The 25,328-nt window shown below is 41.6% G+C and overlaps 1 protein-coding gene across 17 annotated transcripts in view; it reads right to left on the bottom strand.

The window, feature by feature from the left end:
• The window catches only part of LOC108427443 (adhesion G protein-coupled receptor L3-like), a 444,945-nt gene that overhangs the window by 111,048 nt on the left and 308,569 nt on the right, over positions 1–25,328 (bottom strand). For 15 of the 17 annotated variants that reach the window (XM_037533074.1, XM_017697583.2, XM_017697582.2 and 12 more), the window contains 3 exons: positions 15,530–15,633; positions 8,547–8,732; positions 853–891 (listed from right to left, as the gene is read on the bottom strand). In XM_037533074.1, coding sequence (XP_037388971.1) covers positions 853–891; positions 8,547–8,732; positions 15,530–15,633 — 329 coding nt within the window. The remainder of the gene's footprint in view (positions 1–852; positions 892–8,546; positions 8,733–15,529; positions 15,634–25,328) is intronic. The other 2 variants (XM_017697580.2, XM_017697573.2) reach the window with 1 other exon arrangement.

Genomic DNA, 25,328 nt, shown 5'->3' with positions numbered 1-25,328 from the left:
TCATGGTTGTCTTGTTGTTCGAAGATCAAATTACTTAACATGATATTAAGATGAAAACTAATTAAATCTGGATATGATGGCTAATGAACTGGTAAAACCGGCTTCAGACCAGTGACTGGAGATTTTCACTCATTCTAATGCACTTGCAGTAGTAAGGGTCAAACTTTGAGGCCTTCACAACACAAAAGTGAATAATGAGCAAGGAAAACGCTCATAATTTAGCATGCATGGCGTGCAGTTGTGACCCTCTAGACGGCGGACTATTATGAGCAATCTGCAGAGGTGGAGGTTACGTTTTAGTTTAAGGCCTCAAAGGATGGCAGCCTGACCCGGGAAAAAATGCAAACAAGACACAACATGACCCCTGGATGAATGAAGGGCAGGGGATGAGGTGCCACATACAAATACATACACAAAACACAGAGGTAAAAGAATACACCATCGTATTTCAACCTATTCTCTATCCACGTCTAATCTCCAATCAGCATCTGTATCACACTGTGAATTACCATGAGCGGTAATTTCAATATATTACAGTATATTACAGGAGTAGGAAAGCTAGTCCAAACTCTAACAGAGTGAATTAAACAGATGTACAGCTTTACTTAAAAAGTGATACGTTTTTACTGACGGAGTTCAGCAGCTGCTGATTGGCTTCTATTTTGAGTGAGTTTTATGTGAAGAGGTTTTCTCTCTTTTCTAAGTTTGGGAAAACATGTTGAAATGAGGTAATTGACCGTACGTAAGAGATGCAGCAGATAGAGACTGGGTTGAAAAACACTGGAATACTCTCCTAAATGAACGAACAGGGATGGGCTGATGGTAAAAGAGTAAAGGGGAGGTCTCAAATACCTGGACGAAAAAGCGGCAGGAGCGCTCCCTTTTCTGCAGCTGCAAAGCCCAGACAACTTCATTAGACCAGAAGGTCACCATCACAGAAATAACAGTCAAAAAACACACAGTATAAATCTTCTGAATAACTTCCTCTTGTGTTAGATGAGCTGTAGGAGAACAGTGCGCATATTAATTAAGTTTCCTCATTAGAAAGGTAAAACATTAAATGTTAATTAGAATAAAGCCCTGACATGCAAAAGAGGGGAATTTATTCATCTGACACAAGGTTATAAAAAGCAGCAGAGAGAGAAAGTAAAACGAGAGGCACTAGAGTGAGAGAAAGTGAAGAATAAGGGAGAAGGAAGAGCGAGAGACATAGAGAGAGAATAGGTGAGAGAGATTTGAACCAGTTATAGGATCAGCTGTTTCTCTATTGTATCTACTTCTCTATCTATCAAAATTTTCTTCATAGCTCAGATGTAAGCAAAAGTCATTCAGAGTGGTTTGGTGTGAAATGCACTGCAGTAAAGGCTTCAGACTCGTTCACAGTGGTGGTGATAGGAACCAGACGTCTAAAGCGTTTAATGCCTCTAAAAAGTCCCTCACAGACAGTTATTACAAGCTATGGATATCAATGTGGTGCCTCAGACATTGTTTTATGATCATTTTGAAATAAAGTTTTAGCCCAAAATGTATCAAGATCCAGAGAGATTTCAGATTAAGAGAACTTTATTAGTCCCACAACGGGGAAATTTCACCTCTGTATTTAACCCATCCGTGAAGTGAAACACCACATACACTCTAGTGAGCACGCACACACTAGGGGGCAGTGAGCACACTTGCCCAGAGCAGTGGGCAGCCCAATCCGCAGCGCCCGGGGAGCAGTTGGGGGTTAGGTGTCTTGCTCAAGGACACCTCAGTCATGTGCTGTCGGCTCTGGGGATTGAACCAGCGACCTTCCGGTCACGAGGCTGGTTCCCTAACCTCCAGCCCATGACTGCCCCAGATGAGCCACGATCACCACTACTGTAAAGAAATCAACTTCTTAGTTTCTCTACAATTTACCATTTCACATCAAAACCACTCTGAACTACTTGGTTTACATCTTAAGGATAGATTTATGCAGAAAGATTGATACTTTAATAAGACCGATTTTGGCTATTGTTCAAAAAGGGGGGGGGGGGCTACTGAATATTAGCTACTTCTAAAAAATACAGACCCCCACTCCTAACAGTACAAAGTAATGCCCGTAAAGCCAGAAACCTGAGCAAATAGAAGAGTAAAACAGTTCATCCTGACATTTAACACCCTAAAAAACACTAAAAGTCTCTTCAGTGATCCAGTCTGAAAAAAATTTCACACACCAGAGTCGTACATTAGCTATTGCAGTTCACAAACGCAAACGAAATGCAGTAGTATCAGGCCATAAAAATACAACAGTACACTGCGGTGGTCTACTGGGCCACAGGGTCTAATATAAACCACAGCCTCAGAACACAGTCTGGCTGCAGATACAGAAGTAGACCAATATCAGAAATCATGGTTCCCTAAAGCAGTGCTGCTGAGACAGAGCTGCACTTTCTACTTAATCGTGAAGCAGTTCTGCATGTACTTTAGCTATACTCACTCTTATTGGCAAAGGTGGTCTTTCCACTAGGCAAAGCTGTGCCTTGCTGTCATTATTAGAGCTAGGCCTTCAATTTGGGGTATAAGTGTCTAAACATAACTAATAGCGATTCACGGGAACATTTCCTACTGAGACTGTACTTAACTTTTTATTTGAATTATCTGCTCCACCTTATACCATGCAGTAGTTACATTTAGCCACTTTTAGGAAAATTTGTTGGCACTCCATGTTTTATGTGAAGCTTGTGACGGACATAACAGCAAACGTTTTACCTTGTGGTAGTTCTGCGCTCTGGTATAGAGCGGCCACGTTTTTATTTATTTATTTATTTAGGACTTCCAGAAGGCTTAGAGTGAGACTTGTCTGCTGGAACTTAAAATGACATTGGTTGATTCCTCTGTCACTTCCTACTTATGCTACTAGTTAACCTGCTACTTTAGGACTTCTCTACAGCTCCTGAAGTCCTCACCAACAAAAGAGCTCACTTAGCTACACCTACCTAGAGACCACATTCAAAACAATTCCTGACCAATGGTCAGCTTGATGTTTCAAGAAATGTAACCTTAATAAAGAGACAAAAGTATAACTGCAATACTCGCAGAGCTGAAATATATGCATGAACATATGCATGATTAATGTTATTGAATAAAAACAAACATCAAAATTTACACCTATTTTTGTTTCCAGAAATCATCAGGCTTATCCTGAAGGCCCAGAAGACCCTGAGGGTCCCCTTATGATGTGTTCATGTTGAACAACCAATTCAGAAATATATATACACACACATTATAAAAATAGCTGTTATTTGCTATTGTATGGATTATTTTAAGTCATAATAATGTTAAGAAGCTCTAATCTAAGCTGTATTTCTTTAGGTCAAAAGGTCAATTTCTTTAGGTTTGGGCCTATGAACATATTTTCTGTGTTGGATTTTCTGAAGTGGTCATTAAGGAGCTGACATTTATGCACATTGAACCAACACTGTTGGGTACTGCAATGACATCATAAGACCTCATCAAAATACCCCAAATAAACCAACAAGCTATGTCAATTGTGAGTAGCTGGTGTTAGTATGTTATCGATTTAAAGTTAAATAGCAGACGTACTTCATGCTAAGTCATTTCATTGCACACAAGAGTTAGCAACTGACTCCGTAATGACCCCAGAATTTAGAGGATCCAGTGACATTCAGAGAAAAATGTACATAGGACAAAAACGTTTCACTAATTTATAGCAATATTGTACATAGACTTACATAAACATGGCCAAAAAGCTCACTGAACTGAACTGACTGATACTGACTGACAGAGAGAAACATTTTTAGCCCAGCCCCAGGGGCTTTAGGAAATTTAGCGCACAAGCTAGCACATTAGTGCCCTAACCCCTGCCGTTCTCCAGGAGAACACAAGGCTGAGGTAACATCTCTGAAGAACACTCACAGAGCATGAATTATTGAGCGCTAGAGAACTACTAGAGAACAGGACAAAAATAAACAGAGCTAACACTTTGCTGGCCCTGTCACCAGCTATGACAGCATGCTAATGCCTGCTCCTAAACGGCTGCGACAGCCGCCATCTTCCGAGTGTGGCTCCTCTCCTCCCCGTTAGCTCCCCTGTTAGCGTCGCCGGTAAGGAGCTCTCGAGCGTCTTTCATCTGTAAAGTGCCTGAGATCTTTCAGTTTGCAGCCTCAGTCGGCTGTGTCTGAAGGCTAAGCCCATTGTGCTGTTATCAAAGGGATCTTTCAGAGCGCTAGCACAGAATGAACCCGGAGGCTAACGTGACGGGCCGACATGTCACTTTCACGAGTGAGAGGGATTAAGCTACACGGGAGAGGAGTGCAGAGATTGGGTTGACCTTGAAGGAGGGGGTAGAGAGAAAAAGCTAGAAGACAGGAGAGAGAGACAACAAAAGTGAAAAAGGGAGAGAGACATTGGTTCAAGATGACTTAATAAATGAACGGCACAAGCAAAGTATCACTTCAACTTCTTTGTATTTGGTGCTAATACGCTACGCTGCACACATATGTGTTTACTTCACACTGTCCCACCTTTTTTGAGGACCTTAAGACTGCCCTTGACAGTAGTTCCTCATATTCAGACATCTGCTTTCTGGAGAATCTTACACTGGCTTTACACGGAGAAACTTTCAAGCAACTAGTGTTGCGACTAGTGCTGTGAGTCACATGCAACTTGACCGTTGCACAAAGCAATCCATAAGCAAAGTAGCATGCAACACATTCAATTATTCCAGTTGTTAGCCAAACTAGCAATTCATAATTGTGATTTATTGACTCCATGTATGAAGTCATTTGTTATATATCACATCTGCATGTGTAGCAGTCTTACTTTTTCAGCTGTTTTACCACTCATTTTTCTATCTTTAATCTGTTTATCTGTCTGTGGATCTTTAATATACATTCGTTCTGTGTATATTTAGCCTTTGAAAATGAAGGTTTAAGTATGATTTGAAATGAATAGGGATTGATGAATTACAGTATCGTGCAAAAGTCAGAGACCACCCTTCACACATTCACACTTTGCCTGTATTACAGCTTCTAAAGATTAATCTTCAGGCCTTTTTTGGCAAGAAAAGCAGCACTTCTTTTTTTATCTTTGATGCTGGACTACTGAATGTAGCTAGACTGCCCGTTTCTCAAGCTCTGCGTAATAAATTTAAACTTCACTATTTAAAACTTATTGAGAAAGCTATAAATTTGGCAGCATATAATTAAAATTGCAGCCTTTACAATCTAAAAATTGTGGCTTTTCAAATGTGATTTTGATATAACTGTGGTTAATCATTCTGCCCTACTTAAGACAGTGGTGACGGTGACTGGAGTGTGCTGCTGCACTTAGCCAAACAGGTAATTTTGCAGTAATTAAGCTGGCTAACTCGCTTACCATAACAGTAAAGACAATAAAGTAAACAATATACCAGGTAATGATGTACTCATGACAGCGTAGTGCTGAGCTGTAGTAAAAAATTGTAGGCAATTGCTATGGTTGGTGACAGTGGGCTGATGTGTGTATCTGTAGTAAGCCAAGGAGCTAACACTGCAGTCAGCAAGCTGGCTAATAAGTCAATAACAGTTTCACTTTTTTTGTCTTTTTTCGCCCGTGTTGATAAAATTTTAAAGGGTCTGTGCTTAGGCTAAAATTAGCATTAGCATATCAGTCCCACTATACAAAGCCTTGTATCTTCAGAGGTCAACCCAGCCAAAACAGTGGGACGAAAATATGAATTCGCATGTCAAAAGTTGAACTCAACTCGCAAAATTATCTGGCTTCAGAAGTCAACTCATAACTGTTCATCACAGAAATTTCTTTAGCAGGAATAATTTGGCTAGTGACAAAAGCTAGTATGACAATGGACCATTTCATAAAGAGGGATAAAAATGTATAATACATTATATCGTTACACTAACTTACATTAAATGTACGCCTTTTCTTTTTCCTACGAAGTCACAAATTCCTTTTTGTTACAATAATGACAATATGTAAAGTTATCAATACCACGCCCACCACTCTAAAGCTACACAGTCTGTCTCTGAGACCATGGCCAAAACAAATTTATGTACATGGCTGTCCTGCATGCCTGATCTGTGCGATTCTCATTAGTTGAGATGCTTTCGTCTTGATCACTGCCACTTATGATTGAAGCAGCTGCAGTAGGCTGCAGGTCTAATGACAAGGAGGTCAATACGAGGCCGCCTGCCTGCTCGTGTGGCTCAGATTGTATGTGTGGTCGTCCTGCCTGTCAGCCCCCCGCAAGGAGACGGCCGAACCCCAGCCCATCTGGAAGTGAGACAGAAGCAGGTGCGTCTCTATTCCACAAAGACGGCGGGCAGAGAGCTGCAAGAAGCCTGACATTTTCACATCCTGCCTTGTGTTTGCTTTTTCCACTCTCTGTGTTATTCTAGCAGCAGAACATGCCGGAAACGTGCTGCCGTGTTCAAACAGTGCTGACAGTTTTTACTGAAAGTCTAGGCGGCCTGGCTCTCATTCTTCACGTCTCAAAATCCCCCACCTCCACCGTCACTGAGAATAAGAGGTTTATCTTAACATTCAAAAGTTTGGGATCACTGAACGGCGAATGTAATACATCCCTTCTACCTCAGTATTTTGCTATGCAAGTGTGAAATTTTACTTTGGTAAAGAATAAGAGATGATGAAATACAGTAACGTACAAAAGTCTGAGACCACCCTTCATTTATCCACCCTTTATCGTTATTACAGCTTCCATTAGTTTCAGCAGACATGCTTTCCATTTATAAAAAATATCTGCAGGGATATTTTTCACATCTTCAAAGTTCAGTCTTAGAAGTTGGTTGCATTTTCTGCTTCTCACGATTCAAATAATCCCAAACACATTCAGTGATGTTGAGGTCTGGACTGTGGGGTGGTCAGTCCACTGTTCTGAGAATGCCAGCAGCTTATCTGTTTGATTTGCAGACATTCTTCTGTACTCAGTAAGATCTTATTGACAGTTACACATCCCTGCAGACTCATAGTGTTGAGTGTCTTCTCACCATGGAAGGATGGACAGAAACACCTGTGGATGTTTTCAGATCTCAGTCAACAGTGGAGCTTGATTTTCTCCTCTCTCTCAAAGATGAAAGTGCTGTTTATCTAAAATGGACAGGTTTAGTGGTCTATCACCTTGAAGATGGTTGTTAGGAATTCTGTTTTCTCTGTGTCTTTTCATTAATTTTCATTATTAGATTATCTTATTTCCAATCTGTCTTAGTTCCATTTCAACTGGAAATTAAATAAATAAATGGGTGGTCTCTGACTGAAGAACACTGTAATTTAACGGATCAGGTACTGTGTAAAATAAGCCTTATTCATTTACGATCCTTGTTTCTTTTTTGCGCTCTATTTACGGGACTGTCGCAGAGACACCACGCATGTAGATAACCAGACTTTATCTGCAGCCAGCAGGAGTGATGCACTTTTTTTGATGCTAACAAGGTGGGCTAAATCTTTGCAGAACTGTTTTAAGGTGGAAAATTAGAAAGTCATAATACACAGGTTTACCGTGTTTGAACCAGTGGCCTCTCCTGTAAACACAGGCAAGTAAAATGTGACCATGCAGCCATTACATCAATCTATTTTCTGCTGTTTGCCATGAGCACCTCGCACCAAATTTACCTGTGGGAGAGAGAGGGTTAAAAAAAAGAGCAGTAAAGATAAAAACGGGAAAAAAAAAGAGGGACAGATAGCGAAAGAGAGAGGTAGATAGAGAAAAAAAGAGAGAGAGAGGTGCAGATAACCTTAGATAAGATAAGAGAGATAGAGAGAGTGGAATAGAAAATGGTAGAGAGAGAAAAGTGGTAGAGAAAAACAGAGAGAGAAAGAGAGTAGTAGAAAGAGGGAGAATGAGAAAAACAAAGACAGAGAGATAGAAAGGGTAAGAGAGAGCAGTAGATAAGGGAAAGAGATAAAGATGTAGAGACAGAAGTAGAGAGATAGAGAGGGAGGTAAAGAGAGACAGAAAGAGCAGAAAGAAAAACAGAAGGATAGAGAGAGAGAGACAGAGAGAGGAGTAGAGAGTGGTAAAGAGAGAGGTAGAGAGAAAAACAAAGAGAGAGTGATAGAGAGAGTGGTAGAGAGAGCAGTAGATAAAGGTAAAGAGAGTGGTAAAGATAGAGATGTAGAGTCAGAAGTAGAAGGGGGGAGGGGGAGAAGGAGGTAGAGAGTGGTAGAGAGATATGTAGTTTTGCAAATTATTTGCAAAGGGTGTGGACGGTGTGAAAATACCAGCAGCCCTGCCGTTACTGGACTTGACTGGACTTGGACATCTTTAAGCCTTTTCCACACAGACTGACTCCCAGCCTGTCAAACTGCCTTACAGCTCTGTGTGATCAGCTCACAATGCCAGGCGAGCTGGGCTGGAGCCTGTTGGAAATGATGCAAAGTGTCCAGCAGATTGCAAGAAAGCTAAATCAAACACAACTGGACCGGGCAGCTGGCTTGCAAAATTGAAACCTTGCGTAAAACGCATTTATAAAGCAGCAGTTGAGTGTCGTATGGAGTTTACTGGTGCTTTACTGCTCTATACTGCACTAGGAGAGTGGCTGTACTACCTTATTGAGGCTGCGGGCAGCACTGTCTTTGCCTCCAGGGGTCAGATTTCGGAGCTGGACGTCCAACAGCTCCACCAGCTGACCCAGCGCCTGGACCGTGTAGGTGACATCACCCGCATGGACATGGCTTTTGGTCTGCTCCGAAAGCTCGCGAGAGATGATGGCCGCCGGCTCTCCAGCTTTGATCTGTGACAAAACAACAAAGTATTTAGTGCTGTTAGTTAATGCTGAAGTACACAAAGACAACACCAACACATTTTTCTGCATAGTATATGTAAGCTTATGTGTTGTTATAAGTTAAAGTACAAGAGAAATAAAATAAAGTATAAAAGTATTTCTGTTCACATATTTACATGGCATATGAGACAGATTCGCTGTATTTACAGACAGCAGGCACTGAGTGGTATGAGGTAGTCTAACAGCACATATTAAAGACATGAGTAACTGAGTTGCATCAATAATGTAGTGTAAAGTGCATAGTGAAAAGCGTCATTACAGTAATTATTGTGATATATTGCACAGTGTGTATTAATCGAAGAGGAGATGCAGTGATGTGGTTCAGCACAGTTCAGACAGCAGAGGATCAGTACCATCTCTGCAGTAAGGAGAATTGTTGTAGAGCCTTAAAGCAGTAGGTAAGTAAGCGCAGCTGTGCTTCTCCATTCATCCAGTGTAGCATGCAGAAGGTGTGTGGTGTTGTCCAAGAAGGCTAACAGCTTGTTGAGCATCCTCTGTTCTGCTACAACCTCCAAAGAGCCCAGCTTGACTCCTACAGCAGAGCCAGCCTTCCTAATAAGTTTGTTGATTTTGTTCAGAGCACTTTTATTAATGCTGCTGCCCCAGCAAACAACAGCATAGAATAGAGCACTTGCTACAACAGACTGGTAGAATGCCCATAGGAGCTTAGTGCACACACCAAAAGACCTCAGCCTCCTCAGGAAGTAGAGATGGCTTTGGCCTCTCTTTTACACCATGAGAGCGTCACAGCTCCAGTCCAACTTGTTGTCCAAGTGCACACCTAGATATTTGCATGTCCCAACCACCTCCACATCAACACCATCAGTCATGACTGCTGACAAGGCAGGTTTGGACTTCCTAAAGTCCAGCACCATCTCCTTAGTATTACTGATGTTTAGCTGCAGCTGGTTCAACTTACACCAGTCAACAAAGTCCTTTGTCAAAAAGTCCTTGTTTCTCATAAAACGGGCAAAGTGTGATATGTGCTGGATGCTTCCCACTTTGGAAAAGCGAAAGGAGAAAATGAAGGTTCTCTGCCTCATTCAGGAGTTAAAAAGTTATGAACTCGAGTCCATTTTGGAGATGTAGTTCCACACAAGACGAAGCACAAAACAAGTGTAAACAGCATCTCCTTTGCTCCTCACAGAACTGGCGACAGGCGACACTGTTCATTCTGGAAAAGTGAGAGTATTACAAAGGGATTCACCGATTCACTCAAAAGCTGAAATTTTGAATGCTCCCACGTTAGAGATGTTTGCAGACCAGTCTGAGCTCTGTTTGAGCTGATTTTAGAGATTCCGATCCTTATGACATTTCTGAAAAAGTTCTGGTTGCACAGCCAATTCATCATCATGGTTGTCGCCATGCCAACAACAGACACGACTGTGATTGGTCAGGTAACTCATGTCAGAGTTTCAAGGGCAAATAAAATAATGTTGAATTTTTGCTGTCCAAAAATTTGCATTTGGTCTGCAAGCTTTAATTCATTATACACTGATTGATGAATAAACTATGCTGGGTGTGCATAGGCCTTTATGATGGCCTTGTGACATTATGAAGTTATGACATGTTATTAGATATGAAGGCAGTCCTGGGGAATAGCTTTTAGGCACCATTTAATCTAGAATGAGTCTCACAGCCCTGCAGTTGGAGCCTCCAGTTGGTGATGAAATGTTGTTTTTTGTCTCGACAGTTTTTAGTACGTCTTTCCGTTTTCGACACACTGTGGTTCTAAAAGCCTTCAGCGAGCCTTTCTTTGCTCCAGGGCCATGGAGAATGCTTTCCCGTCTCAAACGAGTTTGCCACTTCCTGTTATGGAGCAGCCAGCCAGTGTCGGGTTCTTTTAAGTCAGGATGGAAAAAAAAAATGTAAAAATAAATAAATAAAACATATATATACACACAACACCATCGGAACGGAGTGGCTCCGGTGAACTGCTGCATTTTCTTTCGTGTTTTTATTTTTTCTAGAGAGTGTTTCTTTTATTCGAGGGAAGGATTTAATTAAAAAGCTCCTCCAGTGAAGGAACAAATGTGTTTATTTGCTAATGAGAGTCGTGTAGCCGGCGAGGAATAACCAAAGCTTTGTAGTAGTCTGGCCTCACTGCTGGCACTTAAATTACTGAGCATATCTCTGCCAGCCAGCTTCCATAATCACACACACACGCGCACACACACACACACACACACACACACACACACACACACACACACACACACACACATACGTGTGCCGTCGCCTTTTTTTTTCCAGAATGCAGCGGTGCTCCAGTTGAGACAGAAACGCTTCAATTCAGACTGAACAGAAAAACAGCACTTGTTAGGTGCTTCACCGGAGCAAAGCGTCGCATTAAGATACAGAAGATGTTGAATCAAATCAATGGCTCAGACTCGAGTGTGTGAGTGCCAGTGTGTAGGTGTGAGTTCACGCTCAGATACCCCTTTCACACCTTCATACTGCAGGCCGTGTTTCCTGAGATCAGTGCTTTGTCAATCAAATCAAGGTGTGCTTTGAGTGGCGATCATTTAATGTGGAAAAAAAAAGTTGAAATACAAATTAACAGCAGACGTTCCATAAAGTTTTGTACAATTTCTTAGAAAGGTCAAAAAATTATGCAAATAAATACATACCAATTATTGACAGATGTTTCTGAAAAGTTTGAGTAAATTAAAAAAAAAAAAAAAAAAAACATAACAGAAGAAAATATGAAATGTGACCGCCTCAACAACTGAATGCTGTATTACTACGCCACAGCACAAAAAACCCTCATGCTGTTAATGGAATAATCTCATGCTCACACAGACCACTGAGTACATTCATGGAGTACAAACACATCTTTTGTTTAAACTGAGGGGCTGACCACTTATGTTCTTAACTAGAACTAGGCTGGTCAGCAAGCCAACAGGCTAAAAGATAGACAACAGCCTAAACAACGCCGTCGTTAATATCACAGACTTGAATTAAAGTACTTATGATATGAATAGCTGTAAAACAGCAGCATAAAAGTCTAAAAATGCCACTTGAATGGCTTATGTGCTTCAAATGTTTGTGTTTCAGTTAGAAGTGGCGTCAAACCCGGGCCGAATCCCAAAAGGCTCTGTATTCCCTCAACAGTGTTCTAGCTATGAAAGGTTAGATATTACAGCATCTACAGCCAAATAACTATTTCTTAGCTGTATTTAGCACTTTTATGGTACAGAGCCAGTATTTAAATTCCCACATAGTGCACTATGTAAGGAGCAGGGTGCCATTTGAGATGAGGGGAGATATTGGTGCTAAATAAGACTCTCTGTGGTAATTTGGCACTAAACAGTGATGTGTTCATTATTATATGACAAAAAAGTAAAACATTCATGCAGTATACGGTGATAGGTGACCAAACATTCTCCTCATTCAGGGGTCCACGGTTGCTTGGTAACTACTCTAAATGAACTACATTTCTTGGCTGAATACTTGTATATGTCGATTATTATTAACAGTAACTTTTTCTGAACAATTGCGCATTTTATTATATTTCATGTTGGCTGCCGTTTTTTAAAAGCAATAAACCACTTGAGACCATGCATTATTGCCGGTTTGACTGGGCTGCGAACATGGAGACTGGGCTACAAGCCAGAAGACCTTTCACCACAGTAGCGGAGTTTGAGTATGCCATGAGCCCAGATACTGGGCGATGAGCCAGAAAACCTTTTACCACTTGGGGCAGAATTTGACTGGGCCGCGAACATGGAGACTTATCACTATGGTGGTGGAGCCTGACTGGGTTGTGAACTCAGAGACTGGTCCGCGAGCCGTGAGCTGGAGTTCAACTGGGCCAATCACCCCGAAACTTTTCATCATACTAGCGGAGTTTGACTTGGCTGCGAGCCAGAAGACTTTTCACCACAGTAGCGGAGTTTGAGTGTGACATGAGCCCAGATACTGGGCGATGATACAGAAAACCTATCACCACATCGGGCAGAATTTGACTGGGCCGTGAACATGGAGACTTATCACTATGGTAGTAGAGCCTGGCTGGGTTGTGAACTCAGAGACTGGACCGCGAGCTGTGAGCTGGAGTTCAACTGGGCCAATCACCCCGAAACTTTTCATCATACTAGCAGAGTATGATTTGGCTGCGAGCCAGAAGACTTTTCACACTGGTAGTAGAGTTTGACTGGGCCATGAACCTGGAGATTTTTCACCATGGTAGTGGAGTTTGCTGGGTCACATGCCAGGAGACATTGTATAATGACAATGCAACCTGACTAGGCTGCAAGCTGGGGAACTACACATCCTGGATGCGAGAGCTTCTCCTTGCCAGATGGGGAACTGTATGTGTGCACAAGTTTTGTTTGCTGTTCTTTTTTTTTTTTTATAAAGTGTTGTTGGGTAACATCAAAGTCGCTACATACATTAAGCAATGAATTAATCCATTTTAATTAGTTCATTAATTGAATAATAATCGAGATATGATTTTTATTTCAGAAATAACTGTTAGTTGGAGGGTCTAAACTTTAAATGGTTAACTGTAAAACCACTACAGATATTATTATTGTTATTGTTATTATCTGGGATGTGATGCAATCAGCCAAATATAAAGAAAAGCACTGTTAACCAAAGCGCACGTGTCTGTGTGTAAGTGAGTGTGTATCGATTTACTCGGCCATCACTTCTAATCATCAACTCCATGTTTATTAACGAAACCAATTACACAGACTTAATTACCTTCTAAAAGACCAGACACCATGAGTGCACCCATCTACCTATTCTATCAGTCTTTCTCTCTTTCTCGTTCTCTCTCTACATTTCTGTCAATATCTAGCAGTGCCTCTCTCTTCTCTCTCTCTCTCCCCCTTTCTGTCTTTACCCGTCTTCCTTTCTCTCTCTGTGTCTCTCAATCTACCTTTTACTCACTCTCTCCATTTCTCCTCTATCCCCCTCTTTCTTTCTCTCCTTCACTCTCTTACTTAATCTTTCCATTTTCTCTTTCCTTTCCTCTCTTTCTCTTTTTCCTTTCTTCCTCTTTCTCTCTCCAATTTCTCTGTCTCTCAGGTTGATCCTCATTCCTCTCTCTCTCTCTCTCTCTTCTCCCTCCCTCTCTCTTCCGGTCTTTCACTCTTTCCTCATTCTTTTCCATCACTCTCTCATTCTAGTCTTTCTTTGAATCTCTTTTTTCCCTGTATCTCTCCTTTTCCTCCTTTTCTCCATCTCTTTTCTCCCTCCCTTACCATCTCTCTCTCACTCTTTCCTCAATCTACTTTCTGTCACCCTGCACTCTTCTCTCTTTCTCTATCTTCATTTCTCTCTCATAGGTTGATCCTCATCTTTCTCTCTTTCCTCCTTTCTCTCTTCTTCCTCCAATCCCTCTTCTTCACTCTCTTTCCTTATTATTTTTTACTATTTTCCCTCACCCTGTCTTTCTGTCTCTCTTGCTCTTCTAATCTCTATCTCTCTCCCGCTCATAGGTTGATCCTCATCTTTCATTTTCTCTCTCTCTCCGTTCTTTTTTCGTCTCTTTTCTTCATTTCTCTCTTCTCCCTTCTCTTCCTTTTTACTCTTTCCTTCACTCTCTTTTTTCCTATTCCCCCTTTCTCTCTCTCTCACTCTCTCCCAATCTCGCTAAATATCTCTCCCTCTTTTTCGGTTTCCCTCCCCTCCTCTCTCTGACAGGTTGATCCTGATTTGAAAGTCTAAGTTTCCGTGGCGACGGGTGCATCTCTCTCTCTTTCTCTCTCTCTCTCTCTCTCTCTCTCTCTCTCTCTCTCTCTCTCTCTGTCTCATAAATTCACCTAACAAAGAATAATAATACGAGACTTCAGATTTAATTCCCGTCCTATAAATCATTCTCGCTGGGTTAATGAAGTATACATAGACCCCCAAATCCCACCATAATCAGCTCGAACACTCGGACTGCTCCTGTGTTTTAAACAAGTGTGTTCATACTCCTCTATTTATCTACAGGGAGCGTTTTTTGTTCTTTTGATTTCCAAGAAAACAAATAGGGTACAAATAGCAGCAAGTGCAGACTGTCTTTAGGGGATACATTAAATGAAAAACTGTAGCAGCAATCAAAATCACCTGCCTCACCCACTGATTTCCCCCCATCCCGCTTACCCCCCCACACCCCCATACACACACACACTGTGCTTACACTCCCTCGGTGTTCAACAGAATGTGGATAATGGGCCAATTTGAGTTTGAATGCTTGCGCAACGTCATGAGGGTTATTGCTTGGGGGTCTCGTGGTGCTTTATAGTGTGTGTGTGTGTACGTGTACATGTATTTTTTAATTGAGAACACTCTCGCTGCCTATACACTGAGATTAAACGTTCTAAGTCTTTAGAGTAAAGAAAGAAAGAAACAGATCTAAACTACAGGACCAACCCAAATCCTGACTGTCTAACCTGCTTTTAACAAAGTTTTAAAACTTAACCTTTTCTTTTTGGTTCCTGAGTTAGATTTAAAATTCATCTTAAAATATTTGTATTACCTACGACTTATCTTCACCATGGGAACAAAATCTTGCATGTCCATTTTTGTTCTCGTTTTTACATAGTTTGAAAACACAAGCTGCAATTTACACATGTCAAAATGTCATGAGACCCAAAGTAAAAGGGTCTAAATTAACTTACAGATCATTACATTCATTTACAGTGAAAGTCAATGATGTTTTAACTTCTCCTGTAAAGTTAGTTTCTTGGAGATACAAGGTTTTATTCCAATGACGGCAGCACATAGTACTGTGTAAAGCTTCCCACATTTACCTTCTGGTTGATGATGTTGACCCAGGCTGAAGTGCAGTTGCTGAGATCTGGTCCCTGCAGGTCCCACAATCCTTCAGGTCCCAAACAGACAAACGAAGCAGTGCCTACAAAGAAGACCAAACCATTCATTCATATTTTTTTTTCAAACTTATTTTTGGTCACAGAGGTTAGGATCATATATGTATATAGACAAACGTATTGGGACACACCTCCTAATTACTGAGTTCAGATGTTTGAGCCACACCTATAGATAACAAGTGTATAAAATTAAGCACAAATCCTTGCAGTCTTGACAGACAATGGCCGTAGAATAAGTCATACTGGAGAAATCAGTAGCTTAAGTGGTGTAAAGCATGCCGCCACTGAACTCTGGAGCAGTGGAAACGTATTCTGTGGAGTGATGAATCACACTTCTTCATCTGGCAGTCTGATTTGGATAATTCTACGCTTCCATCCTCGCAGGACCAGTTGGGAGAAGTCCCTTTTCTGTGCCAGCATGACTGAGCCCCACTGCACAAAGCAAGGTCCGTAAACGCATGGCTGGGTGAGTTTGGTGTGGAACTTGACTGGCCTGAACAGAGCCTTCTGGGAACTCTTTGCTTTTATTACAGTATCCATTCTTTTCTGGAAACACTCTGTAACTTCTACTTAATGGCCATTTTGACTGGAAAATAGATAAACAAAAGGGTGGGGCATATGTGTGACCTCATACATGTCCAAGTCTGTGTTCTTCTCCTTTAGGTCACTCATCTTCTCAATCAGGCCTCAGCCAGACTTTCTACCATGATCAGTAATTAACTTTTCAATAAAACAGTTTCAAAGTTTCCTTTTCTTTTTAAAACTCTACACACACACACACACACACACACAGTTCTTTCTTGGCCACGGCTGATTCGCTGTAGTTTCCAGAGGGGATTAGTCGCTAGGTTAGTTAGCTTGATTTCCAGAGCAGCTTTTTTCAGCACTGAACTCTGGACACGCAAACAACTCCAATGTTCTTGGGGGCCAATTAATTATGGCTATCAGAGTGTGGTTCACATTTGATCATCCAAAGACTTGGATTGCTCACTGAAAAGCAGAAACAGTGAACATACAAAGAAGCTATTAGTGTGCACTAACAGTGCTAAGTGGTTTTCTGCAGGATGAAATGAATGCACTGTTCTTCTAATTGCAGCCTTGCTGCATAAAGTGTAGGAGCTGGTAATTGGGGCCAACCGCGAGTCCCTCTGAGGGTGCGCATTTGTGCGTGGCCTAAGGTCTATCAGTAAAGGTCAATTAAGGACCCTGAAGGGTTGCATCTTATTCTTAGCGCTAATGAGAGACACTCACACAATTCTGACACACATGTCTGAAGCTGTATTTGTGGTCATTTCGATGACAACAAATGTGGCCTTTGCTTAACCTCTACAAGTCTAGTGCTATTATTGGTGTTTTGCTGTACAGTCTATATAAATATGATGACATAATTGCATTCCTTACAGCACAATTAATTGCACTGCTCAACAAGTTTTAAGTCAAGTTTTACTTTGTGAACTTATTTTCGTTTTTTTTGTTGGATTACATGCTTGTTCCAAATGTGCCGTCTTCAGCATGTTCCAAAAAGGCACATGTTCCACATGGTTACATTACCCTTTTAATAGCATTTAATCAATATCTGGAGACTGAGCAACCATATCTATTATTTCTTGAAAACAATCTGAAAGGTTGACTAGTCAGACCACAACACACATTTCCACTGTGAATCAGTTTAGAGAAGTTTTGATTTTCAGATTTTCAGAGAAATTTGCTTTGATTTCCAGATCTGAATTAAGAGTAGAGCTTGATCTTCTCATCTTTCTTAAAGGTAAAATGTTTTAGTATGGTTTATCTGATATAGGGGGTTTTGGTGGTCTATTAGACCTTGCAGATGGTTGCTAGGAGTCTCTTTTCCTTCACAACATTTAATCATTTATTGAACTTTTGTTCTTTTTTTCATTTATTTATTTATGAATCTTACATCTAATGTATGAAATCCCTACTTTAGCCATTTTAGACATCAATGAGAAAGAAATCTGAAGGCAGCTAAGGAGGGTTTGGGAAGCTGAATAGCTTGTGTGAATGTTAGTATCTCTCTGGAGAGGAACATAATGTCAGTGACACCTTTGGGAGCAGCTTTTAAGATGAGAAGGATGGAAGTGAGTCCCAGCCCAGAGAAGTCGGAGGCGTTTCTAGAAGCTGTTGATATATGGCTTCCACTGTGCAAAGTAAAGTCTTAAATAAAGTGAAAAAAGTGTTTATTAGCCCATGTGGTGATGTTCATCACAGAAGCAAGCCAGTTTTTAATGCAGTGATGTCTGAGAGGTCGACGGTCACGGGCAGGAAGTTGTGATTTTTGGCCTTTTCCTTTATGCACAGAGATTTTTCCAGATTCTCTCAATCTTTTGAAGATATAATGCATCGCAGAAATGCTGAAAGAAACTGACTTTGTGAGAAATTTAACTGTAAACATTGTTGTAGGGTCTCACATCAAATCCCAATTTAATAACAGCTGCTGCTCTTCACATTGTGTGAACATTTACCGAAAAATGGGCCAAAATCAAACACTAAAATAATTGGAATAATATGTCTTCTCTTTTTATTTTATTGTTTCTGGTTATGAGTTTCTGTCACAGTAGTGATGATACACGAAACAGAACACAAATGGTAATTGTCGTCCCCGAACCCAACTGGACTGAAGCGCAAGCTGACCGCCAATCAACCTTAAACCACATACACAAGCCGGCCAGAGTCCTCAAACAGAGCAGGACGAAAGAAAGAAAGAGTGGGTACAAATTCCGACAGCAATAAACTGATATAAAGTTTGACTGACACTTCATTTCCCCCTACAGAGCTGCTCTCACTCGATCATTCCACCTGATAAAGAGAAAGAGAGAGAGGGAACAGAGGGAAAGAGAAGGACAGGGTGGAGAGAGGAGAGAGAGACAGAGATGTGAGAGAAAAAAGTCATGACAGGGAAAAAAGAAAGTGAGAGAGAAGAGAGAGCGCGAGTGAACAAGAGAGAGGGCAGAGTAGAGGTGAGAGACGAAAGGGAACGGGGAGGAAAGCAGATGGTGAGGGTAGCGAGGGAGGATGAACAGAGTGCTGCAGAGGGAGAGAGAGGAAGAGGATTGAGAGAGGCAAGCAGAACAAAGAGGGAGAGAGAGAGAGAGAGAGAGAGAGAGAGAGAGAGAGCGCATGACAGAGTACACAGAAGAGAGACAGAGCAAAAGAGAAAGTGAAGAAAAGAGAGAGCATGAGAATGCTGTGTGTAAAAAGGGGTGGAGAGAGAGACAGATGGAGAGACTGAGCAAGTGAGAGTGAAAGAGGAGAAAAACAGAAAGAGATGTATGAAAGCAAGAGAGAAATGAAGAGAGATAGAGAGAAAGAGAGAGGGGGAGGGAGGAATGAAGAGAGAGAGGGAGTGAGAGAGGAATGAACAGAGAGAGAGAGAGAGGGAGAGAGAGAGAGAGAGAGAAAGAGAGAGAGAGAAACAGGAGTTAGAAAGCAAGAGAAATGGAAAAAGAGGGGATGAACAGAGAGAGAGAGAAAGAGCGAGGGAGAGAGAGACAGAGAGAGCAGCGAGAGAGAAAGAGAAACAGGAGACAGAAAGCAAGAGAAATGACAGAGGGGATGAACAGAGAGAGAGAGAGAGAGAGAGAGAGAGAGAGAGAGATGAAAAAGAGGGGATGAATAGAGAGAGAGAGAGAGATGAAAGAGAGGGGATGAACAGAGAGAGAGAGAGAGATGAAAGAGAGGGGATGAATAGAGAGAGAGAGAGAGAGAGAGAGAGAGAGAGAGAGAGAGAGAGAGAGAGAGAGAGAGAGAGAGAGAGATGGGCCTTTAGTGTTGTGGAACTCAAGACATTTTAACATTTTAACTCTAAGATATCTCTGTACCCTCCATAGAACTCCCTAACAAATCCATAAATATGTGACTTCATAACTGATATGTTATGAAACTGGTACGGTTGTTTATTTTTCAACTAAAAGTTTTCATCTGCCAGCAGTGACACTTTGTAAAATAGCCCTGATCTCTACAAAGCCTGTTCAAACAGCTGCCATGTGTCATCTTATTCAAATCTAGACCACTTTTCGCTGCATTTCAAACGGTCAAAACATAAGTTAAAAAAACTTGAGAGAATGAATATTTACAGTGTTATCAGACTGCTTGTCCTCCGAAACAGTACACATATTAATATTCTCTTTGTCACACACTCATCCAGCCCTAAGTCCCTGGGGAACTTAATTTCCCAAAACCCCCTGGGTGAACAATGACTGTGACCTCAAACCAGCCCGTGTATCATAGATCTGCCTTGAGTTATTTCACCTGCTTTTGTATGTCATGTGTCATTAGTCCAGTTGAGCGCATACGCCCAGGCTTCAGGTTAGCTCAGTGTGAGGCACTGCTTCTGTTACAGAGCTACTGAGCAGGTCTTCCTTATGTTTCCACTGTTTGATAAATATAGGACAAATATAGGAGGAAGCTGGAGTGGAAACTCCAGCAGAACAACATGAGGGAGGTCTGGAATGGAATGAGGACCATCACCAGCTTCAGGTCTAGCAACAACAGAGGAGTAGAGGTCAGTGTGGAGGGGGCCAACAAGCTAAATCTGTTCTTTAACAGATTTGACACTGCAGGCTCTGCTCCCCCCCCTCTTGTGACAGCCCATCTCACACCTCCATCCCTCCCCCACCCACCACCTCTACAGTGTGTCTCACTGCTGACCAAGTGAGAAGACAACTGAAGAGACTCCACACAAACAAGGCTGCAGGCCCTGATGGGGTTCCACCCAGGGTGCTTAAGGCCTGTGCCACCCAACGTTGTGGAGTACTTCAACATGTCTTCAACTTGAGCCTGAGTCTCCAGAGGGTCCCCATGATGTGGAAGACATCCTGCATTGTTCCTGTCCCAAAGACGCCACGACCCAGTGATGCCAAGGACTACAGGCCAGTGTCATGAAGAGCATGGAGAGGCTCGTCTTGGATCAGCTCCGACCCATAGTCCAGCCTTTTCTAGATCCCCTCCAGTTTGCCTATCAGCCCCGCCTGGGATTTGAAGACGCCATCATCTACCTGCTCAACCAAGTTTATGCTCACCTGGATAAGCCAGCCAGCTCTGTGAGGGTCATGTTTTTTGACTTCTCCAGCGCATTTAACACCGTCTGGCCTGCTCTTCTGGGTGATAAGCTCACAATGATGCAGGTAGATGCCCCCTTTGTGGCCTGGATTGTTGACTACCTGACTGGCAGACCACAGTACGTATGCCTGCAGCACTGTGTGTCGGACAGAGTGGTCAGCAACACTGGAGTCCCACAAGGAATGTCCTCTCTCCCTTCCTCTTCACCCTCTACACCACGGACTTCAGCTACTGCACAGAGACTTGCCACCTTCAGAAGTTTTCTGATGACTCTGCAATAGTTGGATGTATCAGCAAGGGAGTTGAGGATGAGTACAGGGCGACGGTGAAGGACTTTGTCACATGGTGCGAGCAGAACCACCTGCAGCTCAATGTGACAAAGACAAAGGAACTGGTGGTGGATCTGAGGAGGGACAAGGCATCGGTGACCCCTGTGTCCATCAGCGGGGTCAGTGTGGACAATGTGGATGATTACAAATATCTTGGTGTGTATATTGACAATAAACTGGACTGGGCTAAGAACACTGACGCCCTCTACAGGAAGGGCCAAAGTCGTCTCTATTTTCTGAGGCGCCTGAGGTCCTTCAACATCTGCCGGACTATGCTCAGGATCTTCTATGAGTCTGTGGTGGCGAGTGCTATCTTCTATGCTGTTGCATGCTGGGGAAGCAGGCTGAGGGTGGCAGATGCCAACAGACTCAACAAATCCGCAAGGCGATGTTGTGGGTGTGGAGCTGGACTTGCTGACGGCAGTGTGTGGTCCGGTGATGAGACACAGGAGCTCATTCAGCTCAAGACTCACACCGAAATGCACCACAGAGCGCCACAGGAGGTCATTCTTACCTGTGGCCATCAAACTCTTTAACTCCTCCCTCAGTGTGTGATTCACAAAACTCAATACGAAACTGTTCATATGTGCAATAATAACAATTGTGTGTGCAATAACTCAGAGGGACACTAACTAAATTTAAATAATTTAAATAATTGTAACTGCTTTATACCTGATGTTTCATATTACTATCACAATCACCGCCACCTTACTATATTCTTAAGTATATAGTAACAACTGCAATTTCCCCCTGGGATCAATAAAGGAATCTGAATCTGAATCTGATTCTGGTTCTGACTTTTCTGTTTTCTTCTGCGTGTTTGTCTTTGCCTTTTGTCTGCCTGGTCTGATCTGTGTGATGTATATTTTGCCACTTTTGGATCTGATCCTTGCCTGTTTTTTAACAACTCTAGAAAAGTGAATCAGTAAAGCCTCACTTGCTTTTTTTCACCTGCACACGTCTGAGTTGTTCAGTCACATTACACTCTTTCAATCGTGACTGTGCTAAATCATGTGGCATCATAACCTGACAATCAGTTAAAGCGCTGACTCCAGGTAGAAATTTAGGGGGAAAACTCTTTCATAGCAACACAGGACTGAAAAGAGAGAAAGGTCATGAAGACGCCCAAGGATACAGCTAAAGAGAGAGAGAAAACAGAGAGAAAGAAAAAGAAAAAAAACAAAAGACAGAGAGAGAGAGAGAGAGAGAGAGAGAGAGAGAGAGTGTGATAGAGAAAGAAATAAATGGAGAGAAAGAGCAAGATGGAGAAAGAGAAAGAAAGAGCAGGTGAGACTATATGAAATAAAGGGAAAGCAAAAAGAAAGAGAATATGAAAGTGAGAGAGAAAAGAGAGAGAAACTAAAAAATTTGATCGAGAAGTAGAGAGCAACAGAGAGAGAGAAAAAGAGAAAGACACAGAAAGAAAGATGCAAAGCGAGGGAAAAACAGAGAAAACAAACAAAGTGAGAGAAACAGATGCACAAATAAAAACAGAAGGAGAAAAAGAAAAGAGAAAGAGAGACAGAGGAAGAGAGAGAAACAGAGAAAAAGAAAGATGGAGAAAGGGAAAAAAGAGAGAGAAAGAGAAATATAGAGAGAAAGAAAACAAAGAAATAGGGAAAGAAAGTTAGAAGGAGAAAGAGAGAGGGACAGAGAGAGAGAGAAGGTGAGAGAGAGATGCGGTGAGAGACAATGGTAGAGAGAAAGAGAGAGAGAGAGAGAGAGAGAGAGAGAGAGAGAGAGAGAGAGAGAGATATGAAACAGAGCAAGTTAAAAAGTAGGAGAAAGAGAGATACACAGAAAGAGAGAGAGACACAGAAAGAGAGGGAGGGAGAGAGAGAGAGAGAGAGAGAGAGAGAGAGAGAGAGAGAGAGAGAGAGATATGAAACAGAGCAAGTTAAAAATTAGGAGAAAGAGAGATACACAGAAAGAGAGAGAGACACAGAAAGAGAGGGAGGGAGGGAGGGAGAGAGAGAGAGAGAGAGAGAGAGAGAGAGAGAGAGAGAGAGAGAGAGAGAGAGATGTATCCAGAGCAGTAACGCTGGTCAGTCTGTGTATGTAGACGGGGGTGTTTGATTAGAGAGCAGTGTCACCTCTTCATTATTTCAGAGTCATGTTCCTGAGCTCAGCTTCACGTCTCCACGGAGACGGTAACGAGACAACAGAGCCACAAGCCCCCCAACATACCACACCACACAATCCCCTCAGTCTAAAACACGCATCCATAGCAACACTGAAACTTTTTCAAAGTGTTATAGAGGTGTAATAACACAGCTAATAATAGGGACACATCTGGAGATTTTTTAAAACATTCTTCATGGTGGAGGTTTTAAAAAAAAAAATCTGATGTGGCTGATGAATCAGATCTTTCTATCATCTGAAATATTAGATTTCACATATCACACGTTTACTTAAAGGAGAACTATAATAAAATGTGTAAACACAAATAGCCATTTTATTGACTATCCAAATGACCCAGTGAACCTATATGGGTGTTTTTATATAATGCAGATGGTAAAATATGGGTAAATCTCAAATCTTCTCCACCCTGCATGTACCACTCCACCTTAAATGGATTTAACAAAGTTTTAGGCCAAATCTTTATCATTACGGCAATCAGACATCTCAGACACCAGGCAGTGTATTCCTAACTATCTACATGCAATTGTTTCCCAAGTAACTCACAGAGGCATTAAACTCTTCAGACGTCTGGTTCCCATCACCACCACTGTGAACAATTTGACTGAAGTTCGACATGAGTGAGTAGAGATTGCTGTATTGGGTTAATGTAAATGTGCTGTTTCTTGTGACATCACAAAAATGATTAATTCAAAATGGACTGTTTTGGCAGCTTAATTTTCTATTGGACTGTGGACTGAATGGCATGTTTTCAGAATATAACACTAAGTGTGTTTACATGCACTAAATAATCTGACAACTGCATAAAATCAGATTTTCACAATAATTCAATCAACGTGTTTACATGCACTTGAGTTATCAGATGTCAAACTCCAGGTCTACGTCGGTTGGTAGTAATTGGTTTTCTGCTTTGCAACCAGCCAATAAACTCACAGAAGAAGACGTAACGTAAACATAATGTAAAACTTAAACTCAAAACTGCTTTTTTGGAAAAAATTGCAGCACTTCACCTGAAAATATGAACATACATCATCTAGAAGATGAAGAATATTTAAAATCTTAATTAATTTCATCAAGCATGTAGTTGGTTTCAATGTCACTCCAAAAGTGTTTTGCTGCTATCGTGCAATAACGCTGCTTGCTTATTTCCGGTACCACAGTGTGTTTCGCTCATGTGCAGCTTAAGAAATCCGAAAGAAATCAGAGTAAGAGTTTACGCATGGAGAAATCTGATCACTGAGCTAAAATCCAGCTCTCTTTATCAGTGTTCTTAATTGGATTTCTAGAAATCAGGCTATGCTGTTTATATGACCATTTGAACAATCACATAACTGCAGAAATCCGATTATAATCTGATTACTGAGTGCATGGAAACGCACGCACATCAAAGTATTATTTCTACAAAGCAAGAAAGCATTGTTTTTTTCAGAATATGGGCCCCTTACAGTTTATTATACCTAACACAAATTAAATTGCTCTAGAAACGCAGCTGTTGAGCTGCACTGGTTAAACACATTCTATGCTGCAGGCGGAAATAATGGCTGTACAAGTAGCCACCTGCATAGTGAAGACTGTAAGACTTCCTCAGACCGCTGTGTCAGGATTCAGACAACGCGTGAGTAACCACACGTCTCAGCTGAGGTGAAACAGTTTCGACCAGCCTCAGAGAAGAAAGCATCAGGCTTAGCATCAAGCTAAGCAGCTTCAGATGGTAAAGTCCATGTAACATTCACAATGCTGTTCTTTCTTACTAGACTAATAGCAAACTGCACCCACGTTTACTCAACAGTGCTTTTATATTATGTTCTTTCATTTCACTAAGATTAATCTTCATCTCACACATTCTGCTCCCGCTTCTGCTTTAGCACAAATTACCTCAGGTAACACCCTAGGAAATGTGAAGTTTGATCGCATACATCGCACTCCCTCAGCGCAAGGTTGTGTTTATGTGTGTATTCAGAGGGAATGATGGAGATAAACTACATCTAAGGAACGTGTTATTGCTGAACCATCTGATTCAGCAACTTATCTCACAACACTCAGCTCACAACACATCAATATCCATCTGTTTAAAATGTCATCAACCAAGAAGTCCATCTCTCTAGCACTCTGAATACGAAGATCCTAGAACTTCCCCTAAACATAACTTAAATATTGACTACTTAAAACTGAGCTAT

Source organism: Pygocentrus nattereri, chromosome 22, assembly GCF_015220715.1.
Source record: "Pygocentrus nattereri isolate fPygNat1 chromosome 22, fPygNat1.pri, whole genome shotgun sequence".
Classification (NCBI taxonomy): Eukaryota; Metazoa; Chordata; class Actinopteri; order Characiformes; family Serrasalmidae; genus Pygocentrus; species Pygocentrus nattereri.
Note: the sequence above shows the minus strand (reverse complement) of the source record. Positions and strands in the feature narration are given on the sequence as shown.